The sequence below is a fragment of the Hippoglossus stenolepis genome, chromosome 11 (assembly GCF_022539355.2).
Source record: "Hippoglossus stenolepis isolate QCI-W04-F060 chromosome 11, HSTE1.2, whole genome shotgun sequence".
In the NCBI taxonomy this organism is placed as follows: Eukaryota; Metazoa; Chordata; class Actinopteri; order Pleuronectiformes; family Pleuronectidae; genus Hippoglossus; species Hippoglossus stenolepis.
Window position 1 is genome coordinate 14,736,565 of NC_061493.1, and position 23,297 is coordinate 14,759,861.

Genomic DNA, 23,297 nt, shown 5'->3' on the forward strand with positions numbered 1-23,297 from the left:
ATTTATATCCGGTCAACCGTCGTGCATTTGGGTAAAAAGGAAGTGAGATGTTTGGAGCGGTTCTGCGGTAACGTGTGCGCTCCCCCACTCGCACGGACAACCCCTCAGAGCTTGGCAACTCTCCAGAGCCATGCAGGGGCAGCGGAGTACAGCGGGAGCCAGAGTGAGAAGCACACATTGTGCTCGGCGGGACCCCACCAGCCCCGGCCCGAAGGCACAACTCTCAAGGACATGGAGAACTGGGGCAAAGAACTTCCAAGCTTCCCACTGTTAGGGCAGGCCGAGGAAAAAATAAAAAGAGGGAAAGTTTCCAAAGTGTCTCTTGTCTGTGTGAGCGTATAATGTGGTATAAAGAGGAAATATGTGGATTCTCCTCATCATATAACAGCTCTCCTGCATCCAGAACATAAATGTGGTTTAGAGGTGAAATAAAAAGAGTAGATTCACACGTTCTTCAGCCAAAAGAAGGAGTGAAGGGGTGACGCATCATACATCTGGGCTGCACTCAGGGAGACGTGGTTAAAATGAAGGAATAACAACAAGCTGGTCTTTACTAATACCGTGTTTGTGCATGTAGATGTGGTCATGTTTGTGCTTCTATCTGTGTGTATCCAGACTCTGATCTCATTGTCAAATATAATTACTGATTACACCCATTTGAATCAGTGGCTCACACAGCATCCTGGTGTGTTTCAGGTTTTTCTCAGACAAATAAACATGTAATCTCCAAATGAGAAAATGCATTTTACCGCTGCGCTGAAGAGTTGTGGTACATGATATTTCAAATGAGAGGATAAATCAATGAATATTTACTGTTTGCAGAGTGATTTAGAGAGAGCCTGCATGGAAGTTAGACTTTCCTCTGGATAAAGCTGTGAAACGCGATGGAAAATTCTGTTTTTGACATAAAAGTGAACAAAAGAGGCAGCATCACTGACACGACTGGAACAAGCAGCCCTTTCCCTCATTGTCCTTCCAGTCAGGAGCTCAGGTTTACTGCGGGTCAGCCCCCTCTCTCCCTACATCAGGGGGAAGGAACCACACTGATCCGAGATGGAGTACCCCCAACCAAACCTGACCACATCGACCCATGCCACCATCCTGGGCCTCTAATGGAAGTCCTGGGCATCCAGACGCCTCCCCCGCTCCGACATAGGCGTCAAGTAGCGCTCTACTCATCATTGGAAGCAGCAGGCCTCGCAGCCCTCCTTTTCTCTCCCTGGGACTGGCTTTTTGGGAACATTGCAGGCAGATGTGTCCAGATGAGCACGTTCTAATTTGCGGGCCCAGGTTAATGCTCTGCCAGAGGCCCCGGAGGATCAATAGCTTTATTTCCCTAAAACACCGGCATGGTGAGAACCAGCTCACGGGGTGCTTTTAATACTGCCACAGCTCCAGCGATGACTGGGCTGTATTGATTGTGCCCATGTGGAACTACGTGCGCCTTCTGGGGAAGGATCTATTTGTGTCACCCTGGGCTGGGATGGGGGCTCCACTGGAGGAGCCGAGAGCTCAGCCAATGGAGGATGCCAAAAACATCAAAACAGCCATGTTTACAGATTACCCAAAGGGAAAGCAAATTACAGCAATTATGCAGGCTGTGGGAATACTGATATCAGCATACCTGCTATTTCACCCAGAGACTACTTTTATGAGGCTAGAACACATACAAAACAGCACACTCAATTTGATTTGATGGCTAAACCCTCAACAAACGATGGGATTTAAACAAAGCACTGAGCGTCGGGTGCATGCAAAACAATGTCTTTCCAGGGGATCACCCTGTTTGTGGATTTCACTTGCAAAAGTAGTTGTTTTGAAACTAGGTGTAATAGCTTTTACAAAGATCTGGGAGGTGAGCCTGCGGTGATGAACACGTCATGTTGCTCATCGTCTCTACCGTCGCTTTGGCTTTTATATTTTCTTACCAAACAATGGCAATTAATCATTCTTTGTAAACACCGCAAATTGCTTTACAGAAATCTCATTTACCCCTATAGCATTTATCTCATATATCAGCACAGAGACAACATACAGAGTCTTATCCAAATCACAGGCCTTTGTTTGCAGCTGTCGTGACATATTCATGACTGGGGCCATAATAGTCAGATTCCTGTTATATCCCCCGGGGAGAGCAGAGAGAATGGTGTCACATCCAATTACTGCAGCACACTGTGGAGGTAAATCAAAACTCATGCCATGAACTCTGGAATCTGCGGTTCGTGCACACACACACACACACACGCATGCATGCACTCAACACACACACACACACGCACACAAATACTACATGCTGCATAAGTAAAGCAAGACAATAGTAATATCAACATTGATAGAATATTGGAAAACACATTCTCCTGGTAACTCTGGGGTCATGTATGGATTACACAGGGAAATGGGATTGGCTGGAGGCCGTTGGCTGGCGTCTCCTCAAAACATAAATTGACATACAGAAGATCTAGGAGCGAGCGAGGCACACAGCACTTACTCAAGATTTTTTATACAAGTATGGATTTGTTCACCGGCCGGCGTGCAGATATTGAAATTGCAGATGAGGTGTGATGATGGTGCCCTTTTTTATTGGAGGAGAAACAATCAGGTCACCAGGTTCACAGACTCCTTCTCCCCAGCACCAATAAGATGATTTTCTGCACGGTGAAATTAATGCCTTTGTCTCTGGCTCCACAGTCGTCTCTGGAAGGGCCTGGTGGTTTGGTGGTTGGAGGGTATCTCGGCAGTGCATAGCCCCGTTTCACCCTGGAGCGGTGCAAAGCTCCTGCCCAATAAAACAGGCTGCATCCCCAGGGCCCCTCCCTCAAGCCTCCAGTCAGCGCTTGTTTTTGCACCATTTATTTAGTGTGACACATCTCCAATTAAACTGTGGAGGCTGCTGCATTCCCCCCATAACTACCTCTTATACCTCCCCATAGACTTTCTGTCACACTGAGAGTGTGGGTATGAGAGAGTGAAAGGGAGAGTTAGTGAGAGAGGGAGATAGAGCAAGTGAGAGAGAGAGAGAGGGGGAGAGATCACATCTTGCCTGCCAGCTATGATCACAATGTCATTTCCCCCTCCGTGCTTAGGAGCCTCCTGTGAAAGGTGCCCTGAATTATAATTATCAAAATATTGAAAAAGATGATCATCCTCTTAAATGATGCTGCCACTTCTCCACACTCTCCTACAACACGCATGGAGTGACGCTCTCCTGGAAGCTGCCTTGATAACTCATTTAGAGCTACACAGCCGAAGACAGCTTGTTTTTGTAAGTCTGCACTTTGTGATGTTGACCTACTCAAATGAATCATTCTCAACTGACACAAGATGTATTTACACTCAACCAGGATTCCTCCTCTGCCTTCACTCCCAGAGTTGTGCTCACCACTTTAGATTCAGCGTTTAAAGGAGATCTTACAGAGGAGGTGAGTCTCCTTGCCACCTCTTCATCCTCCCCCAACGGCCCCAGACACAGTCACAGGAGGAGTGACTTTGTCCGACCCCAATACCGTCTGCGAGAGCACAGCTGAGGGCAGCAGCTGCCAGGGAGGACTGGTGGGGGAGCGCCCAAAACGCCGGCTCTGCCAAGCGGAGGGGCCGGGGGGAGCCCCAGTGGCAGCTGGGAAGGGTGGGGCGGCCAGCTGTGGAGCAGCAGGATGGTGGGGTGACTGGGAGATGCCACTAAACCTGAGCAGTATCACACAAAATGCACACAAACACATTTTTATACATAGGTGCAATCGTAAAGCGTTCACACTTCCCATCTTTCCTTTAAGGACGTGTGCTGCACTCGCACACACAAACACTCATCCCTGGCACAGAGGCAGCCCCAGCAGTCTGTGGCCCTCTTAACACCAGCACCGCTCTCCCATCACATGCTTCGGCCACACATCTGGCGTGCCATCTGTATCACTCCCCCCAATGTGACAGGTAGTCCCTCTCCCTCTCTGGGGGGAGCAGAGAGGGAGAGAGAGAGACACGGAGGGTAATTTTGGGTGTAGATGTGCTCTGGACCTCTCCGGATGCATCTGGACAAAGCAGAAACGCTGCTGAGCCAGGCGGGGTCATTATCAGTCGGACACTCGCCACCAGATCGCAGATGAAGACAAAACAATTATATCATACTGTCACATCCTGACGGCACCAATAGTGCACATCCTGTTTGTGCTGTCATCAGAACATATGGTTTTCTCCTGCATCTCGATTGAAAGGTCAATCACTAAAAATAACACAAGTCAAAATATATTAAAGATTCTTCCAATTTATTTTAATGTACAGTTATACATTGCCATGACACAAATGTGACCACCACTTGGATGAATGATGGAGAATGGAAAATATTAAAACAGCCATATATAAACAATACCCAGAGGAGGTGGGATTCCTCTTCTTTCTGCCGATGTACATATGGGATCGATAAAGTATGCACCGTAAAACAAGATATCAAGCCAGTGATATAAAACTGCACCAGTCTTTACTGTGAAATTAGGGAATCCATTTCAGAACATTATTTTCACATCTTATGTTACATATTTGACAGTAACAATCTTTATTATTCACACACAACACTATTCGAATGACATCAACTTAGACATTTATTCAAAAAAAGGGGGGAGGGGGTTCCAGCATCGTCAAAACTAACAAAAATAATCTACTTGTCGGAAATATTTATTAAACCGATTTGCAGTCAATGGACAAGACTGAGGTGCTTGTATAGAAGAAAAAAGGCTCCATAGAGAATTATTTTACATTTTGCATTGAGATCTGCTACATATCACCTGTTTGTGCACATATATGAGGAGCATTGGACAATATTGTGTCAGGTGATTTGTTTGGAAAATCTATTAATGATCCAAATTTCATTTATATCAAAAAACAAACAAGAAAAAACAAACAATAGAGCAACGGTCACATGTTTTCAACATTTCTTTATACCAGGTGCACTGTTGGTGTTTGGCCATTGTTTTTACAGATTCTCTTTTACAGTGTCCATGTCATTTATTTTGCAGATCCAATTCAACACAACAAAGAAATAAAAGAATAACAAACATAATGTGCTGGATGGGATCATCATTTTAAAGATCATAAAAAACACTGACACATACATTTGATGAAATAAACAACACAGCTTTAGTACTAGTTTCTGATGTCTTATACAAAGTTAGCTTGGTCTAAAAAGCATAAAATATATTTTTACATCATCACATACATCAAGACATGTACCATGGCCTAGCGGGAAGTTTGTCAGGTGCATTATTTCGTATGTTAAGCCCCCACACGTTTCTCTACTGCTGGCATTATTGCTTCTTATGAACGCGGAGCTGAACCATAGAGAAACAATGCACCACAGTAGATTGAAACTGTACATTTAAATCTCTGTTATCCCAAAAAAAAGATTTTTGTTAGCTCGTTTCACAATCTGCAATGCTGAAGGATAAGGCAGTTCCATTTTTTTAAGGCATTGCTGCTTTGAGACATACTGGAACAAAGGGAGAGTCACGGACTTTGACACTGATCGAGTCCATGTACATGACCAACAGAAAACATTTTACAGGCAAGGATGAGAGCCTAAAAAGAGGGGGGGCAAACGTTTCTTGTGTTTTTGAGTGTTGCATGTTCGTGTCTGAGAGAATCTCAGTGAGCTGCAACAATCTTTAAAGTCTGCTGAGCGGTTGACCGGAGGTCAAAGCTCAGACAGAGATTAGAGCAGAGCTGTGGGGGTTGCTGTGACCTTCTCTCATTGCTGGTAATTTCCGTACTGGCCCTGTGGAGAGAAATGTGACAGACACATGTTACTCAAAGTAAAAGCACAAAGTAAACACTTCTAGTCACAAATCTCAATGGGGTGCAAAAAAACATATACTGCAAACCATGATTTATGGTGCATTTGCTGGTGTTGACCAGCAGGTGGCAGTATGGCCTCAACTTGTGTGCTCTATATTGTAACTTGTTACCTCAGGTTTCAGCTGCAGTTTGGCGGAGGACAATTTTCCTCAGTAAATAGAGGATACTAACTTCACGTGAGACAGGTTCATGTAGTATTGAATGCATTTCTAAACAGGGGTCGAGGTATGTGTTTGGAATTAATGGCAAATACATAGGGAACAAATTTGGAAACAAACTTTGACATTTTCATATACATAACATCAATCATTTGAAAGTTTTATCAAGAGCAAAGTCATTAAAACCAGTGTTGTAAAGAGACAGTCAAAGCAGCTAAGCTTTGGCCGTCTCACTGCAGATAATAAAGCATGCTGTGTTTCTGGACCTCATGACTTAAATTCGACCCCTGGTTAATAACAAATCAAAAAGGAGAAAAATAAAATAAAGATAGAAAAAAATAAAACTTCGAGAAAAAAAAGAGAAAGATGGAAGAAGGATAGAGACAAAATAGACAGAGGAAACATAACAAATGAAAATTAAGGCTAGGTGGTCAAACGTCTAGATTGGACATTGAGGTCTTCACAGCAACCATTACCTTTGCTTCTTATAGAGCTAGTCAGGGGTTCAAATCCCCGGGTCTTTATTTCCTCATGTGCCCCTGAATATTCAAAGATAAAGATATCAAAGAGTAGCTGTGGTCCCCACATGAGACCACAGGAAATACAGGGCAACAAATAGGTCTCCTCTTAAACACTAGAGCAGTCTGCATCACGTTTAAGGAAGAATCCTCTTACAGCCCTCATATTTCACTGGTATGGCATACCACATTAGCCAGGATATGACTCAGGTTAACAAGTGACACATACACCCTCTAGTAACACATACTCTTGACGGGAAGAACAGAAATTACCCCCCAATTTGATGACAGCATGCACAACATACTACCTTTAAATGTTTACCTTCTAACTCCACTCACGTTGATGTCTCACTGAGAATTACACAACATATACAACTTATTCTGGCAATAAACATCATGAAAGGGACAAACTAAGACCGATGTGTAGACGAGTCTCTGTGACTGTCCAGTATTGTGGGTGTACTCACTTGGTCATAACCGTAAGGGCGCTGCTGCTGGCCCTGTGGGGGTCCAGGTTGAGGAGGGCGATAGGTTCCATACTGCTGCCCCTGCCCCTGAGGATAGTTGGGATACTGCCCGGGGGCACTTTGGGAGGGACCTGCGACAAAAAGGCAGAACTTAGTGTTAAATTATGAAAGTGTATAGCTTTGAGTAAAATTAGACAGGCAATAAAAACTACACCAAGATACTTCTAATATGTCCTCATGTGCACATGAGTTCTGTTCACACTGGGAATTTTCTTCAGAATGCAGGAACGTTTGTCTAAAAATTTGATAATGTAAACCCCAAAAAGCTTCCTTTGGACCTTAGAGCCACTGAAATGATCAGTTCCAGTGAGAGTATAGAAGGTTTGTATTAGAGTGGAGTTCATGCTGCACTTTTCTGTCAGAACCTGTTCGAGAGCAAACTGACCTGACCCCGGCAGGCATTCTGTATTTTGTGTACTCCGGAACCCGACCAAAACGCAATGTTTGTGTTACCCAGTCCCTGACATGCATCGTTATTACTTGTTTTCCCCCCCAATTAAAGACATGTGCAGTAAAAAATAGATATGATTTCATAATTTTTGTCTGAACCTGTGCTGGACCAATGGGTTACGATAGGTTCGGGTCAGGTATCCACACTCTAGTTTGCATCAAGTCATAAAACTATTTTTCACTTGAGCAGAAGAATTATTCTTGTGTACACGCAAGAACCCAGCTTGATAATGATCAAAGTTTTGCTCATTAATCATGTCCATTTACTCTGGGAACTATGGGGAATCCCTGTTATTCTTCTATCACTAATCGGCTAAAATAAAAATAGCTGATAGATGGCGGATGTCTGACCCATTGGTTTAAGGTGCCTCTTAACAACGCCTGACTCAGTAATGAATGAGTGAGTCAGGTTGGAGAGTCAGGCGGCGGTTCCGTAATGCGAGGAGACATCAAGGAGATCCTGTTGGTTTTCATTAGAGGAGCAGGCTTCTTTAAAAAAGAAAAAAATCTTTTCATCAGCCTCCATAAACTGTAGTTATCTCTGCCGACACTGTTAAAAAGTGGGCAAAGCCTGACAGGGCTGGAGTCAAATGAGGCCCACGCTGCATTGTTATGTGCCCATAATAACTTATACTGTGGAGCATGAGCTTGTGGGGACCTGCAGGAGAAAGCATTTGTGTTTGCCAGATGGAACTCACCTCACAGCCGCTGCCTCTCTGCTACCTCATTACTGACATGAGCTCTGGTTCAGACAGTGGGAGAGCGATGGAAAGTTCCAGTAAAAAATAGGATGAGGGGAATAGAAAAAGCCTTGAGAGCTGCGAGTATTGCACTCAAACTGTAGACTTTCTAGACTTAATTAATTGTGATTTACTCTCAACGCCAAGAATGGGACTGGACAAGGGATTGGACAACTTTACTCAAAAGAAATTTGTACTCATATGGATGTAGATTGTGTTAAAAAAAAAAAACCACTCAATTAAAAAAGTATCTTGAAAATTTGATGCTTATACGTCATTCCCAGGTGAGAGCTGCACCGAAAGAAACCACTAAATTCAATTCAGGCCCTTTGCAACCTGTGCATACAACTAATAATTGATAATTAAAAGTCTATGGACGCTACTGCAGGCATAGATTTTATGCAACATTACCTACATAAGACAAACAGCCCGCCACTTCTCATAGAATTAACAGCAGAAAAGGTGGAGATATATAAAATCAACATTAACTCCACGGCAGCAGCCAACAAACAGACAAGGCCCTGCGTTGCTAGGCAACAGAGTAGTTAGTGGCGCTCTCCTCTGTACAGCGAGATAACTGTCAAATATTTGTTGCAGAAATCTGTCTGAAAGTTTCTCTGAGAGTCTTGTACACTTTTATAATTTTCAAATATTGTTAAATGTAACAGTCCAATCAGCCTCCGAAAAGGTGCTGTCGCAATATGAAATATTAAAAACAGCAGAAAGTGGTGTTTTTAATATATATATATATATATATATATATATAGTCTCTGCTGCAGCTGATTTGACTCTTAAGCAAATAAAAATGTACTATTACAGTAACAACGTAAATTTTAATTCTTAACCTAACTTCAGACAGTGTTAACTTAAAATTTTAGCTTGCCTTTTCTTTCATAAGTTGCGAAGACTTCACTTGTGCTAAGCCATTAAAAAGTTCCAATCCTCTAAAAGGTTTGGTTGGCAGGTGAAACACTTTGCCCAGTTTCTGTGCCCATCATCCAGAGATCCTTCCCCACTACCTCAGAACAGTGTCTCATATCAAACTAAATCAGCAAGAGAAATGCTGATGTGGTGCCAGTCGCTACTGATTAAATTACTCTTCCATAAAGCTGCAATCCCCAAACCGTTCACCAAGAGCAGGGAGTTAAAAGAACACCTTAATGATGTCTTGACATGCATTTGGCAAAGTTACATTTACGAGCGGCAGTAGCCACCAACTCACTGAGGAGGAATTATTGTTCACCAGTTAAAAAGATGATCCAGGAGAGCAAATGATGTCTCCTACAGGACTAATATGTGGCCCAGTTTGATTTGGTAACTCACCGTAAGCCTGCTGCTGTGGTGGGTAGCCCTGCTGACCTGGGTACTGCTGCTGAGGAGGGTAGCCCTGCTGCTGGGGAGGGCCTTGCTGGTATGCTTCCTGTTGTTGGCCATACTGGGCATTACCTTCAGGGGGCGACACGGGCATTGTGAGCAACATGTCAACAGCACAACAGCAAATCCCACAGGTACATTCTGAATGAAGATTTTTTTTTTTTCTAGGGGCAGGTGATGTCTCCAATATACTCAAATGTATTGTGGCTTGTTCTAATGGAAAGTAGTAAATAAACGACTAAAAAGCGAACAACGAATACAAATTGTGACAGATTTATTTAAGCTGACGGCATTAGACTCGCTTTGGTGTTTCGCTCCCGTCACCCATGGCTCTCTCCCACTCAAAGAAAAAGATCACGTGCATACATCTCACACACACACCGCCCAGCCATTTCGACCACTCTCCAGGGCAAGTGTGTGTGACGCATGTAGGTGAGACGAGTGCGTTTGTACCTGCAGGGAACAGGGAAAGAGCCTCGAGAGTGAAAGGAGTGAAACGCCAAACCAGGTTTATACATGTTGAGTACTGGATCCATCATATTATGTATGTACAGGTACAGGTATGTGTATCTGCAAAACCATTGCAACAAAAGAAAGCAGTACCGCAAACTTTTCCACAAAAATGGTTGAATTTTCTTTATTTCACATAAAAGGACACATTGGTGTTTAAAAAAGGTCAAAAGGGAAATAGTGTGGTAAGTAAAGGAAAAAAACAAACATAAGGTAAATGTTAATTGGACAAAGAAAGAAAAAAGGAGTTGTTTAATATGAATCTTAATTTCACACCAAGAGTGAAAATTGGCTGAATGTCAACCATTAGAGAAAAATGCAGCGGTAGCATATTTCTGGGAAAAAAAGTTTGGGAGATTTGTTAGTCAGTAGTGCTGCTCTTCTGCAAATCATATGAATTACTAATTTTTGTGTGTGAATAAAATCTGTATTTACAAATAATGGCAGTCAGCTTCATGTAGTTAATGAACTCTCTAATTACCTACTACTCCAAACAACTAGTTGTAAAGGCATCACATGTGGCGATCTGAAGGGTGAGCATCTTAATCTTAATCGTCTTTGGTGCAGTTTTGACGATGAAGACTCACACGACTCCCTGACTTTTCTCAGGTAAAGCCACAGGTAGAGCACCAGCCACGACTGGGGGATGTCATTACAAGACAGGGTGCTACCTTGACGTCGGCCTGCAGCAGCACCTTTTGGACGACGGTGCATTCTGGCACGAGGATGTTAAACTCAAAATCAGGTAACACATTTTTGTCTTTGTTAGAGCCAAGAGTCACTTTGATTCCCCCAGAAAATAATGAAGAAACTGAAGCTTTGCATCCGTCGCAGTCTCTTTACATCATTGTGTATTAACACAACTCCTGGGTTCATTTTCTTTTTTTTTGTTGGTTTTCTCCAAGTGACCGGAGGGTTCTCCTACCTTCTGAGGCTCCCTGTCCTGCGTGACTGTACTGGTCCCCATAGTAGTCTTCCTGCCCTGGGTACTGCTGAGGGGGTCCTACATACACATACACAACATACACACAAGTAGATTCAAGGTGTTGTTGGATCGGTTTTGTGGGGGGAGGAGCAGAGAGGATGGATTCCTTGCTGCTAGTTCTCGCTAGAAAGCTGTCCTTTGGTCACTCGACTACTTTTTTTTTTTTTTATTGGAGGCTTTAGATTACATCTTTAGTCATCAAGATGTCTGTGGGCTACAGAAGTGGAAATAAAGGAAATTGAGAGGAACAATAGTAAGAAATTCAGAAGGGAGGGTTAGGGAGAAGGAAAAACCAACACTCACAACTTGCACACTTGACAGACACACGCTGAGGGGTATACCTTGCTGAGGAGGTCTGTAGGGCGGCATTGGCCTCTGCCCCATGACATGGTTCCCCTGGTTGACTTGACCCATCATGCCCATAGGGTTCTGTTGTCCTTGGTAGTGCTGTCCGCCACCACCAGGAGGCATGTTATACTGCTGGGCTGGAGGCTGCTGGTGCATCATGGGGCCTGAAGTATACCCAAAAAGAGATTACTCTCACACTGTACAATAGACTGGTAATTTTCATTAATAAAAACTGTAAAGGAAAATATCTGTTTAAAACATTTTCTTCACAATGAAAAGTGACTCAAAGTAAAAAATAAAAGTAACTTGCAAGTATTACAAGACACATTATATTTTTCATCAACACATAGAAACAATAATGTTAAGACAATGGACATGTTTCAATGCAAAGTCTTATTCAACAATGTGCAAGCAACTGCGAGAGCAAATGCTAAATCTCCTGATGATTTAAAACCTTGTAGAAATGCATGTTTGTCAGTACTGCTACCTGATAAGAAACTGATTTATGGATTAATTGATCCACAATTCACTAAAATAAGACAAGAAGGAACAACAAAATAAACTTAAAAACTTGCAGGCGACACACTAACATTCATAAAAAGGTAAGCCAATATGTAATCATGAATATCACGTGCTGTAGATGTGGAGGTAACATTTAGTGCTAGCAGTCATACGGTCCATCCTAAATGACCACCTAGCTGTTTGCTAAACAAAGATCACAGTATTGATGCAATAATATAAAATCTCTGAGTTTAACTGAACAGCTGAGTGAATCAACAGTTGGATTCACTACGTTAGCAGGAACAACTGTACTGGATTAGAGAGAGATGCTGTGTTCAAACAAACACAGTTTGGAAATGCTTACTGGATTTACTGGGGGAGTCAGTCTGTATTACTACAGAGAAACAAAAGAGACACCTGTAACCATGGTAACTGTACACAAAGATAGCGAAAGCTATAGTCCTAAGATAGAATGACTAAAATTTGATTATACTAATACACATTTTCATCAGAAAGCAAACTAAATCAAAACCAATTGCTAAAATTAACATTATTTAACACTACAACACTGAATACACATACTGTATAAGCAGTATATGGTTTGTCAAATGCAGGTGATGATGTGCCGCTACGCCAGCAAGATAGATACGGTATTGGAAATCATTAAAACCGAGAGCAATCTAATAACGGAGCCATATTACCTTGATTGGGCTGCATGTTCATGTTTGGCCGTGGACCATAGTTTGCCATGGGTTGGCCCTGGGTCATGTTCATTTGGCTCTGAGCTGGTATGCCCTGAGAGGAGGGGACGGTGTGATTGTAACCACCCATCGTGCCATGACTGCTGGGGGGCATATTCATAGAGCCACTGGGGATGTTTGGGGGCTGGTTAGGACCTGGACCTTGCATGGGCATGTGATTAGGCCCTGGAAAACAACAACAGAGATGATTCATGAAAATACAGGTACATTATTAAGTACACATAGGACTGGGTGATATATCGTGATAATTATCGCAATATAACTTTTCCTCGATAGAAATATAAGACATGGTCGATATAATGTCGATTGAACTCATTCCATCCATGTTTTGACAGACAACACGAACAACCAATGATAATGATCGCTGCACCGAACCAATCAAGTGGCTGGAATAGAGTTACTGCCAGGCCAGGTTAGTTTGATGCACACAGCAGCGTAGGAGGAGCAGCCGGCAGCAGCACACGTGCTAATGTTTGGGTTCCTGCATAGAGGTGGACGACTCTGCATCGATGCAGTGACTGAACATAATCAGATCATGTTTTCCACTGCGTTCATAGTTTCAACGGGTTTTCAACCCCTGAATAATTATAACCATCACTGCTTCAGGGTCACACAGACGCACATTAAAAGGTCCGGTCGTCCTGTGTCAGAGTCTCTGTCGGAGTCTGCTTCCTCCTCAGTCCCCCTCTGACCTGTGCTCACTTTACAATTTAGCAATAAACACCATCACTGATCACAAGTTATTAGGACATGTACAGGACTGACGTTTACTTTGTGTTTCTTTGCTCTAGAGTTTATGTGACATGTTTAAACCTGCTACACAACAGGAGACGTAACGCGCAGACAGGACATCAGGGTTAAAGTGACCGGAACGATTCAGAGTCATGATCCGACATCATCGATTAATAACTATTTTAGAATATAGGACTAGATGGTGAATATCCCACTTGATTAACGGTTTGTGTGTGAAGAGGGACAGAGACAAGCACACACAAAAGATAAATTCTTCCCGCGGTGTTTTAACTTCATTGTTGCAGAAGAAGTGACGCCCCGTCAATCCAGGAACATAATATAAAGATTTTTATAGAGATCAGTTCTACGTGTGAGTGATTAGAAAATATCAGAGGAGCAGAGTCACTTGTTGACCTGCACCAGTGTTGTGCCAGTTCACACTTAAAAAGAACTAGTTCAAAGTGAGAGTAAGTAGGGGCGGGGCCCCGGGGCCTGTGTCTAAACTCCTACTCTGTTCCAGTCTCAGACAAACTGGCTTCAGCAGTAGTTAATGCGTCTGTACATCTAACACCCTCTTGTCATAAACTGATTCATTCAGTTCAGCGTTCACCAAAAATATGAACATGTTCATGAGTAATGCACCCGAGTGCAGCGGCGCTGATTGGATATATATATATCGCGATATATAACGATAGACTGATTATGAAAAAAATATTGTAATAAGATTTTTTTCCTTATCTCCCTAAGTACATATAATTATAATGATGTTGTGGTAATAGCAGCACTGTGGACCAGTTTGGGTTTTCATCAAAAAAGATGATCTATCCACAACAACAACTAAATCTTTGGTTGTCAAAGTTTTTATGATATAGCGCCATATAACACTCCAACTTGGCACAGTGTACGGGTAATACTAAAATTAATAATCGAATATCAAGCCTTGATTACATTTCTTTGACATTTTGGCTACAAGTCTGTTGTGAGGTTAAAATCTGAAACATAGAATGGCAGTGTGGTACATCCGAAGGAAAAGTTAATGCCATTGGAAAAACAACATAAAGGACATTTTTTAATATTACATTTGCAAACAAATCTAAACACAGCAAACATTAAAATAAACAATGTCACTAAAGCAGAGAGCATATTCAAATGGAACACAAGTCTAAGACCACCAGAGCTGGCAAATGGGTGACATCATCCTTCAGCAAAGCAACCTCCCTCACATTTCTGTGGTGTTGCTAGGCAACCCAAGTGAGACAGGCACTGAGGGAGAAGAAGGGGAGAGAAAAGAAAGACAGAGGAGGGAGGGAAGTTTGTTGGGTGTGGGGGGGGGGTTGGTTACTTACCAGGCATCTGTCCATTCATCTGGCTCTGCATGTGTGGGGCTGGAGGGCCACCGCTGACCATACCCTCAGAGGGCATTGTGTGACCGTGAGGAGGCTGAGGGGGAGGTCCACTTTGGTTCATCCCACCAGGGCCCATGGGCATGTTTTGAGTGGGTGGCTGCAAGCGCAATACACAGACACAAAAACACACATCAGCCAGCTATAAACACATCTTAGCCTGTCACTCAGAGGAGAACTTAAAAAAAGGCAGTTAAAAGCCAAAATCTCTGTACAAAACTATTTAATTCAGTACAGTTGTAATGTAGCCTCATCAACAAGGAGAACAACCATTTAGAAAGATTCAGCATGTGTAAATGAGGGCTACAGATAGACATGTGGTACAATGAAAAGTCACACACTTACTGAATAAAGTATGCTCATTTAAGTCATTAATAACTACAAATGTGTTTTTAATAGAATGCCTTTAAGAGTCAAGGAACACAAATACTTAAAAAGCTGAACACATAGCATTATTCCCCAAGTAACAGTTACTCCAATCTGGGCTGTTGCAGGTTAATGTGAGGTGGTGATACTTCCCATAGGGCTGTGGGGCTTCAAAGAGAAAAGGCTGAGACACTAAGACTTGTAGCCTTTAGTCTTGATCAGGCAACATAAAGTTTGGACTGACCATTTTCCTTAAAGCTATGACAAGAAAACCTTATCTTAATGTTAAAAACTGATGGAATTTACTAAAATTTCTGGATGAACTAAGATTTTTTTTTTATTATACACAGCATTTGATATTAAATCATTATTTGTAAAACTTGTTGGAAAATATACACCTAAAATAAAGCACGTAAGGCTTTTCAGCAGAGTGACCAAAATAAGAGTTTATTAATTCATGTAACGCTCAACATCCTTATTTTTTAAGATAATCCTTTATTAGTCCCACAATGGGGAAATGTGCAATGTTACAGCAGCAAGAGTCAAACTGGGCATCAGTAAGTAATAAGTAACATGCAATTGAATTAAGACTTAAGTGAGATGTGTTGTACATGATCTCAACCTTAACCACCCCATGAGGCAGAGAGGTCCCTCTGGTGTTAAACTTTACTCTTCACTCACTGGAAACAATCAGCATGGACCAATACTCACAGCGGGGAGGAGAGACTGCATGTTTTGATTGGAGTCTGCTATCGTGGCGAGGTACACTAGATTTCTGTGCAGCATCTGTTGATACCTGGAGGAGGAGATTGAGAAGCATCAATATACATCCATGACTTGTGTCCATGTGAGCGTACAGCTACAGTGACGTGAGGGAGACAACTTACTGTGAACACTCTGCTGTTTTGCCTTTACTCTGGAAGTCCATTATACACTGGATCAGATGGTTGTTTTCGTCGAGTAGCTGCGACAGTAAATGCAGAAGGTTTATCTCACGTTTGTGACATGAAGTGAAATTACCCACACTGAATAAATTAGTATACAAAGTCCTTTTGTTGGTGATGGTTATTCTGCTGTAGTTGGGTAACAACGGGGTGATGGAGAGGGAGGAGGAGGAGGAGGATGAGGAGGGGGGCGTTTTTTTTGTTAAATATGAGTGTGCATTTCTGGCTAACAAAAGACGCGTCTTGCTAGCTTAGCTGTGCCCGGCTAACAAAACCGCAGGCCTGCCGTTCATTTTGAAGAGCATGTACGCGCCGCTCCGGTGAACCGACAGGCGCCGCAGCGTGCGCACATGGCGCCCTGACTCCGGAGAGGTTTCATATTCACCGCGCTTTGACCCCTGCAACATTTTTTCCCCCCCCGAGCTGTTTCCCGGTCGGACTGGGATTGGGCCACTGCTACGTGCGTTAGCTCCGCGGCTAGCGGCGTAGCGTAGCCTCCATTCTGCGACGCGCTAAAAAAAAAAAAAAGATGAATTACCTTTTGAATTCCCGCGGGTGTAATGTCGCCTTTCCCGCGCTGCCTGTGAGGTGCGAACGCCACCGACATGGTGATATCGTAAAGAAGCGACGTTACCTAGAGCATGAAAGTGTGAAGAAGCTAACACACTTAACAAACCTGGAGAACTCAGACTGGGGTGAATGGGATGCGATTTCATAATGCAGGGGTCCAATTTGAGGGGGGATACAGCGCATTTGAAAATGTAATATAAGGGTATTGTATATTTTTACGACACAGGAATAAACGGGATTAATGCACACATTTTAAAAATCCTAATATTACTATGAATATTCGTAAATATGATTTAAAGGTCATTACTTTAACCACATTTTATTGTAAGCCCCCCCTTTTTCATATAGTGGAACAGTCTAGCTCTCGTTCGAAATGCCACGGGAAATGGACCGCTCGACAAAAAAAGGGGAAACAGAGATTTTAAATATTTGATATTTATTTCTAAAAGATATTAATATCATGGCATCAACTTCAAGGAAATACTAGTAGATATGAATATTCACTACTCCAGATTTAACGTGTGTAAAAGCCAACATCTCACTTAATAAACCAGGTTAAAAAAAAACTAAACCAGTGTTTTAATATTAATTGGAAAGCTTTTTTTGTATTTTTCTTTAGAATCTTTAAAAGAAGTATTTATCTCGTAGAGCACTGACGCAATTTAAGATATAACAACCCACAGAGATTTAACAACTTTCGTCTGGTTTCTTGGTATCGCCCGAGTTCAGAGGTCTCGCGCATGCGCAGTTTCCGGCACACTGCTTCACACTGAGCGGCTTGTTGCTAACTAGCTGAATCATTTTTGTCTCAGTCTCCCTCTTCTCGTTTGATTGTACGTGTCTTGCGGTGCAATGGCGGCACGATACGACAGAGCTATCACCGTCTTTTCTCCCGACGGCCATCTCTTCCAGGTGGAGTACGCACAAGAAGCCGTAAAAAAGGGCTCCACTGCGGTAAGTCCTTAAAATGAAACTAATGCTAACGTTAGCAAGCGGTTGTTAGCTTACCAGCCCAGCTAGCTAGTAGCAGGCACTCGTGTGTTAAGCTAGTTTCTTTATTTCTGACAATGTGTTACACTCAAGTGTTCTGATTTAAAACATATATAAATCTAACTGTAGTGCCAGTCTATTACTTTCACGTGAAATGTTTAAAACATTTAGCAGCTTGTGGAAATAAAGAGCAAGTTGCCATTAGCGAGCATTTTGTCGCTGTGTCACTCTCACAACAGTTTCAGTTTCAATACAGTGTCAACTAACGCCACAAACGATGTTACTGTTTAACTCGGTCAGCGAAGGTGCATTAACATGTGTTAACTGTTGACAACATTCTACACATTCTCAACAGTACAAACATTTTAAAATGTGACGGAATCTTGTTTCCAATATTAGCTAATGTGATGCTCAGTAGATGCTATGCTGCATTAAAGTCAATGATAGGTCTGTTATCGTCACTGAAGTTGCAGCTAACTCGCATACAAATAATCTCTGTAGTTGTATATCTTAGTCATTTTAACAGGAAGAATAAAATCAGATATTACATTCACGTCCATTGACAGGAGTACTTATCTCTTCACAGCAGATTTAAGGTGTAAACATCTTGGTCCTACTACTGTTATACATGACTGATAAACTGAAAGGAATCACTAAGGTTCTAGTAATCATGGGACGACCTCATAGAAACAAGGTTTCAGTCTCTATAAAGTCAGTTGATTTGAAATTCTCAGTATTTGCTGTTCACTACTTTATGATCTCTGCCTGTTGGATTGAACTATTCTGTGGTTAATCTTGATTCTTTTCTTTCTCTGCAGGTGGGAATCAGAGGTAAAGACATTGTTGTCCTCGGCGTTGAGAAGAAATCTGTGGCAAAGTTGCAGGAAGAAAGGACTGTCCGCAAGATATGCGCCCTGGATGAGCATGTCTGCATGGCCTTTGCAGGTACCTCGACACAATCCGTTTTTAATAACTGAATAATACTTTCATTATAGCTGCTTTCAGACATGCACTGGACTCCGCAGTTCCTCCGTGTGGTCTCCGGAGGAGGTGCATGTGTGAACGCAAAAATCTCAGTGAGACGCTCAAAAGTTTCTACGGACTTTATCTGCCTTGCCTCCTAGTATAAAGTCCCTAGAAATCCAGGAGTAGTCAATGTGTGAACACAGCAGTGAACACCACTGTCATACACTTAGAAGACACAGAAGAAGATGACAATAGAGTTTGTGGTGATAAGAGCTGACGACGGTGTCCGGGTGCTGTAAACATGCTATAAACGTGATCCTGGCAGAAGAGTTAATACGTCACATCCTGCCTCTGCCTGATGCACCCGGCTGCTCCACATCCAGCCTGAATAATCGGAGGATTTGATGCTGTCGTGCAGAGAACCTCCCGCTGTGTTGTGCATGTGTGAAAGGCAAACTCTGGGTAACCTCTGTAGCCAATTTTCCAGATTTTACCCGTAGGTCATGTCTGAGAACAGCTTATGCAACATCACAAAGTAGACCACACCTAGTATTTAGTCGTCACAGCTCAGTTTGATGTGACAGAGGACTCCAAAGACCAGTTGTCACTGTTGCCCTATTCAAGGACCCTTTTTGTCTTTCCTGTTGCATTTTCTTTGTATGCTCTATAGCTATTTATTCTCTTTCAATATTTTAAGGTCTGACAGCAGATGCCCGTATTGTGATAAACAGAGCTCGGGTTGAGTGCCAGAGCCACAGGCTAACTGTTGAGGACCCAGTCACAGTGGAATACATCACACGCTACATAGCCACACTGAAACAGGTATTTGGCTTACTTAACATCAATGTGTTGTTTACTATTGATTTACCATAATGCAGAGGTAGGAGTCTGCTTTCATTCAGGGCAAACATTACTTTCTGCTTTGTTAAGAATGACTTGTAACATGAGTCTGTTTATTGGTCATATTTGTAGCGCTACACTCAAAGCAATGGCCGCAGGCCATTTGGCATCTCTGCGTTAATTGTTGGCTTTGACGACGATGGAACTCCCCGGCTGTATCAGACAGACCCATCCGGAACCTACCATGCCTGGAAGGTCAGTGAATTTGCTTTGTCATGTTACACCTGGACAATAGTCGGTATAAAACAGATTAATTATTGTTTTGTTTTTTTCTCGAAATATCAGGCAAACGCAATTGGCCGTAGCGCAAAAACTGTGAGGGAGTTCTTGGAGAAGAATTATACAGATGAAGCCATTGCTGGGGACAATGAGACGATCAAGTTGGCAATCAAAGCTTTGCTGGAGGTAAGTTCAAATTGAGTCTCTGCATTGTCATATTTTAATTTGCACAATTGCCATTAACTACATATGCTGATACTGAATAATTACTAAGCTGTTTTACAGTAGGATTACCCTACTTCCATACAAATACTTGATTCAAAGGCATTTTTCATGAGTCACAAAAATGACTGTGCTTTAGATATTGTCACTTCAGATGTAATAAAGTCTACCACAGCATGAATTTAATGCAGGCCGGAATTTGTCAAAGAGTGACAGTCAGGTGTGAACCATCAAATGATCTGCAGTAATCGTTTACAATGTAAAACTTTGTTGTGTTTAGCAAAACCTGCCGTTTAGTTTTAGTTTTGTTATGAAGCAAATCAAATAAATGCTGCTTTTCAATAAATGTTTTGCCTTGTACGTGTAATATTACAGTCTGTGATACTTTGTATAATGTGATGCTAATTAATTGATTTCAAAATTAAATAAAGGGGCATTATTACGATAGATATTATAGTGGAAATACTCACAGAAGTCAAGGACTGAATTTGCTGTGTTCAATTGCACTAAATACCCTCAAAACTGTGTCTCTAGGTTGTCCAGTCAGGAGGAAAGAATATTGAACTTGCTATCATCAGACGGAATCAGCCACTGAAGGTAAGTTGTTGCAAATTGTATCTTTCTATTTTCTTTACTACCTTGTTTTTTATCATTATATTAACACATTTTCTCTGTTTGCAGATTTTGGAATCCAAGGAAATTGAGACCCTGGTGGCAGAGATTGAGAAGGAGAAGGAGGAAGAGGCAGAGAAGAAGAAGCAGAAAAAATCCACCTGAAGCAGTTAACTTAACTTTTTCTTTGTTGCACTTGGATGACAATAGTATATTTGGGTTGCAAATATCTGTATGTTTTCAGAGGCTTTACTCTTATTGCTTTCGGTATAAAGTGTTGAATCATAACTTGAGATCTCCACCAGTTGCAAAGAATCAGTAGTTCCTATACTTCCAGCAAGTGAGTTGACTGATGTGTAGAAGCACATTCCCTGATCTCAAGTTAGGGTTTACATCTTTAAACTACACTTAATGGAGGCTTTTATATCATTCACCAAACAGCTGGGATGGTGATGAATCGCAAATGTAGAAATAAACCATTTGTAACATTCAGAACCATAACAAAACTTGATTCTCAATAAAAGCCGACTTGTTTGTAGCTTGTTGTTTTAGTTATTTATAAAAGTAGTTACAAGAGGGTGTCTACTCACAAGACTTGAGTAATAATTGTCATTACTTGAGGTGCACTGACCGGTTTCTTCAAAATGAGAGTAGAGGGACTTATTGATTATCCTACTGCAAAGCAAGTACTGCGATAAAGATAACTACAGTTTAAAACGCCACCAGCGGCAGTGTGGTGTGTGGCTATAAACGGCAATGTTTTTCATTTATCAGCATTCCGTGGCACCGGCCTATAAATGGAGGAGAAAGGTAGCTCAGGTTGCTTTATAAAGAGCTCACCTCTCCCTCAGTCATTTAAAACAAATTAGCAATGAGTGAATGAAGTGTCTAATGGTGGCCCAACGAGACCCCTTTTTTGCCTCTCCCTTTTTTATTTCACCCTAAATTCGCTTATCAAGCAACCACTGCTCTGAATTCTCAACGACACAATTATGGCCGGCGGTGTGGTAGGGCTGCTTAATGGGATCCTGGCCTCAGACCCCAGTGGGAACTTTCAGTGACTTTAATCTGGAGCCCTTTGAAAAGTTGTGCCGTGCTGTGCTGAAGAGCCCCAGGGTTCCCTCTGACTCTCACCAAAGACATAATGGTGAATGGTAAAGTCCTTCATTTAGAGTCATCTCCCCAAGCCAGGATTTCCTGAGTGGGTGCCCTGGCTGCCTTGACTAGAGCAATTGCACTTTGTCTGCAATTTGTCTTGTTTGTGAGTCTTATATGTTGGTGTTTGGGCTGATGTCAGAGGATCAATTAAGCCTCTTAATATTATTTCCCATACATGACGTCATGGAATCCTAGGAGGGCAGCACAAAGAAAAAAGTGCGGTTTGCATGACTCACCATCAGCCCATTCAACCATGAACTAATTGCCACCCACGTATTTCAGATCAGAATCTGACGAGATGAAAATGTTGTCACTGTCCCTTCGTTTGTGCAGAGGTGTTAAACCCTCTGGATGACAAAACATCTAAAGGTAACCTTTCTTAAAGTTTGGTCTCAGTAATCCTGCAGCTACCGAGGTTATCTGATCCATCTTGTCAATACGGAGCAAGAGCAGCTTATTCTGCGTTGCCGCTAAGACTCCCAGGCGTTTGAACTGCTTGTGGGAAGAGTTTTCTTTTTCTTTCTTTCTTTTATTTATTTATTTCCTCTCCTTTTTTTTTGGCATTGTTGTTGCCCATAATCAGCGCTTCTGTGCCTCAGGACAAAGTCCATCTCTCTCATCACTGGCTGCTGCTCATCATTAATGCACAAAATAATGGCTTCACCAGAGGTCATCAACGGAGGAACGAGGCCCGAGGACATGTACTCTCCAAGCAAGAATGCACACTGCTGCGGGCTGTCGACTGAGTGCATTGTTTGTATGCACACACACGCATCTTGCAGGCCAATTGCACATACGCATAGCAAAGACTGTATTAATGTGAACACACAGCAGATTTTTTAAAACAGTGTCTGCATCTCTCTTTCTCTTGCTCTGTCAAGGCAAAGTGAGTTCTTGTGTTAATATAGAACAAATACATCCCTCATCCTCGCATCTGATTGAAGTTGTTGCATGTATCCAACATCTAACGGTGTGACCCTTCTCTAATGATATCCCTCACTTTCATCTCGAGCTGATTTTCCAAGTCACAGGCAGGTTTCACTTTGAGAATCTACATTTTTGTCATTCTGATGTGCCACCCTGTGGCCATATTTCAAAGCACGCCCCTCCTGGGATCTTTACATTTTTTCAGAGCAAAATGTCCTTAGGTACAAATAAGGCAACTGCTTCAAGGGTAGAAGCTCACAGACAGTTGTATCCTTGGGGAACTAAGGTTACATTAGTCCTCAGTCAAGACTGTCTCATTACTCACGGTGCTGTTGCCGTCTTCGCCAGCAGAGTGCAGTGTTGCATAAAAGCAGCCTCTCTCCATCATATCTCTTACACTTTCATCTCACTTTTTGTCCTACAGATTGGCAGCAAGACTCCTCCAGCCTAACAGTGAGCACAATCTACGGGCTGCTGACATGTTTTAGTCTCTGTACTTGTAACGCGCGGCCACAAAGGCTCCGAACAACTGAATCCACGAAGGGAGAGTTGTTTTTGCTTAAAATTGTCAGATGAAA

General features: G+C 42.3%; 2 protein-coding genes across 9 annotated transcripts; one reads left to right on the forward strand and one right to left on the reverse strand.

The window, feature by feature from the left end:
• Positions 1-4,239: 4,239 nt before the first annotated feature.
• On the reverse strand, positions 4,240-16,879 carry ss18 (SS18 subunit of BAF chromatin remodeling complex). 8 transcript variants are annotated; one of them, XM_035170143.1, is made up of 12 exons: positions 16,694-16,867; positions 16,099-16,175; positions 15,923-16,007; positions 14,789-14,945; positions 12,651-12,875; positions 12,314-12,343; positions 11,442-11,612; positions 11,041-11,118; positions 9,555-9,677; positions 6,982-7,112; positions 6,473-6,535; positions 5,621-5,758 (listed from the first exon to the last, which is right to left on the reverse strand). In XM_035170143.1, exons 1-11 carry the CDS (start codon positions 16,760-16,762, stop codon positions 6,518-6,520), a joined length of 1,164 nt encoding a protein of 387 aa, XP_035026034.1. In that variant the 5' UTR covers positions 16,763-16,867; the 3' UTR covers positions 5,621-5,758; positions 6,473-6,517. The 8 variants fall into 8 exon arrangements, 7 of the variants coding, with proteins under 7 accessions (XP_035026037.1, XP_035026033.1, XP_035026035.1 ...); XR_004697823.1 differs by having other exon boundaries at positions 5,672-5,758; positions 6,473-6,865; XM_035170146.2 differs by lacking the exon at positions 6,473-6,535 and having other exon boundaries at positions 4,240-5,758; positions 16,832-16,879.
• Positions 16,880-17,463: 584 nt separating this feature from the next.
• psma8 (proteasome 20S subunit alpha 8) lies at positions 17,464-21,172 on the forward strand. Its single transcript, XM_035170148.2, has 7 exons — positions 17,464-17,679; positions 18,534-18,660; positions 19,379-19,503; positions 19,654-19,776; positions 19,867-19,986; positions 20,557-20,619; positions 20,704-21,172. The coding sequence occupies exons 1-7, from the start codon at positions 17,578-17,580 to the stop codon at positions 20,797-20,799; spliced, it is 756 nt and encodes a 251-aa protein (XP_035026039.1). The 5' UTR covers positions 17,464-17,577; the 3' UTR covers positions 20,800-21,172.
• The last annotated feature ends 2,125 nt before the right edge of the window (positions 21,173-23,297 follow it).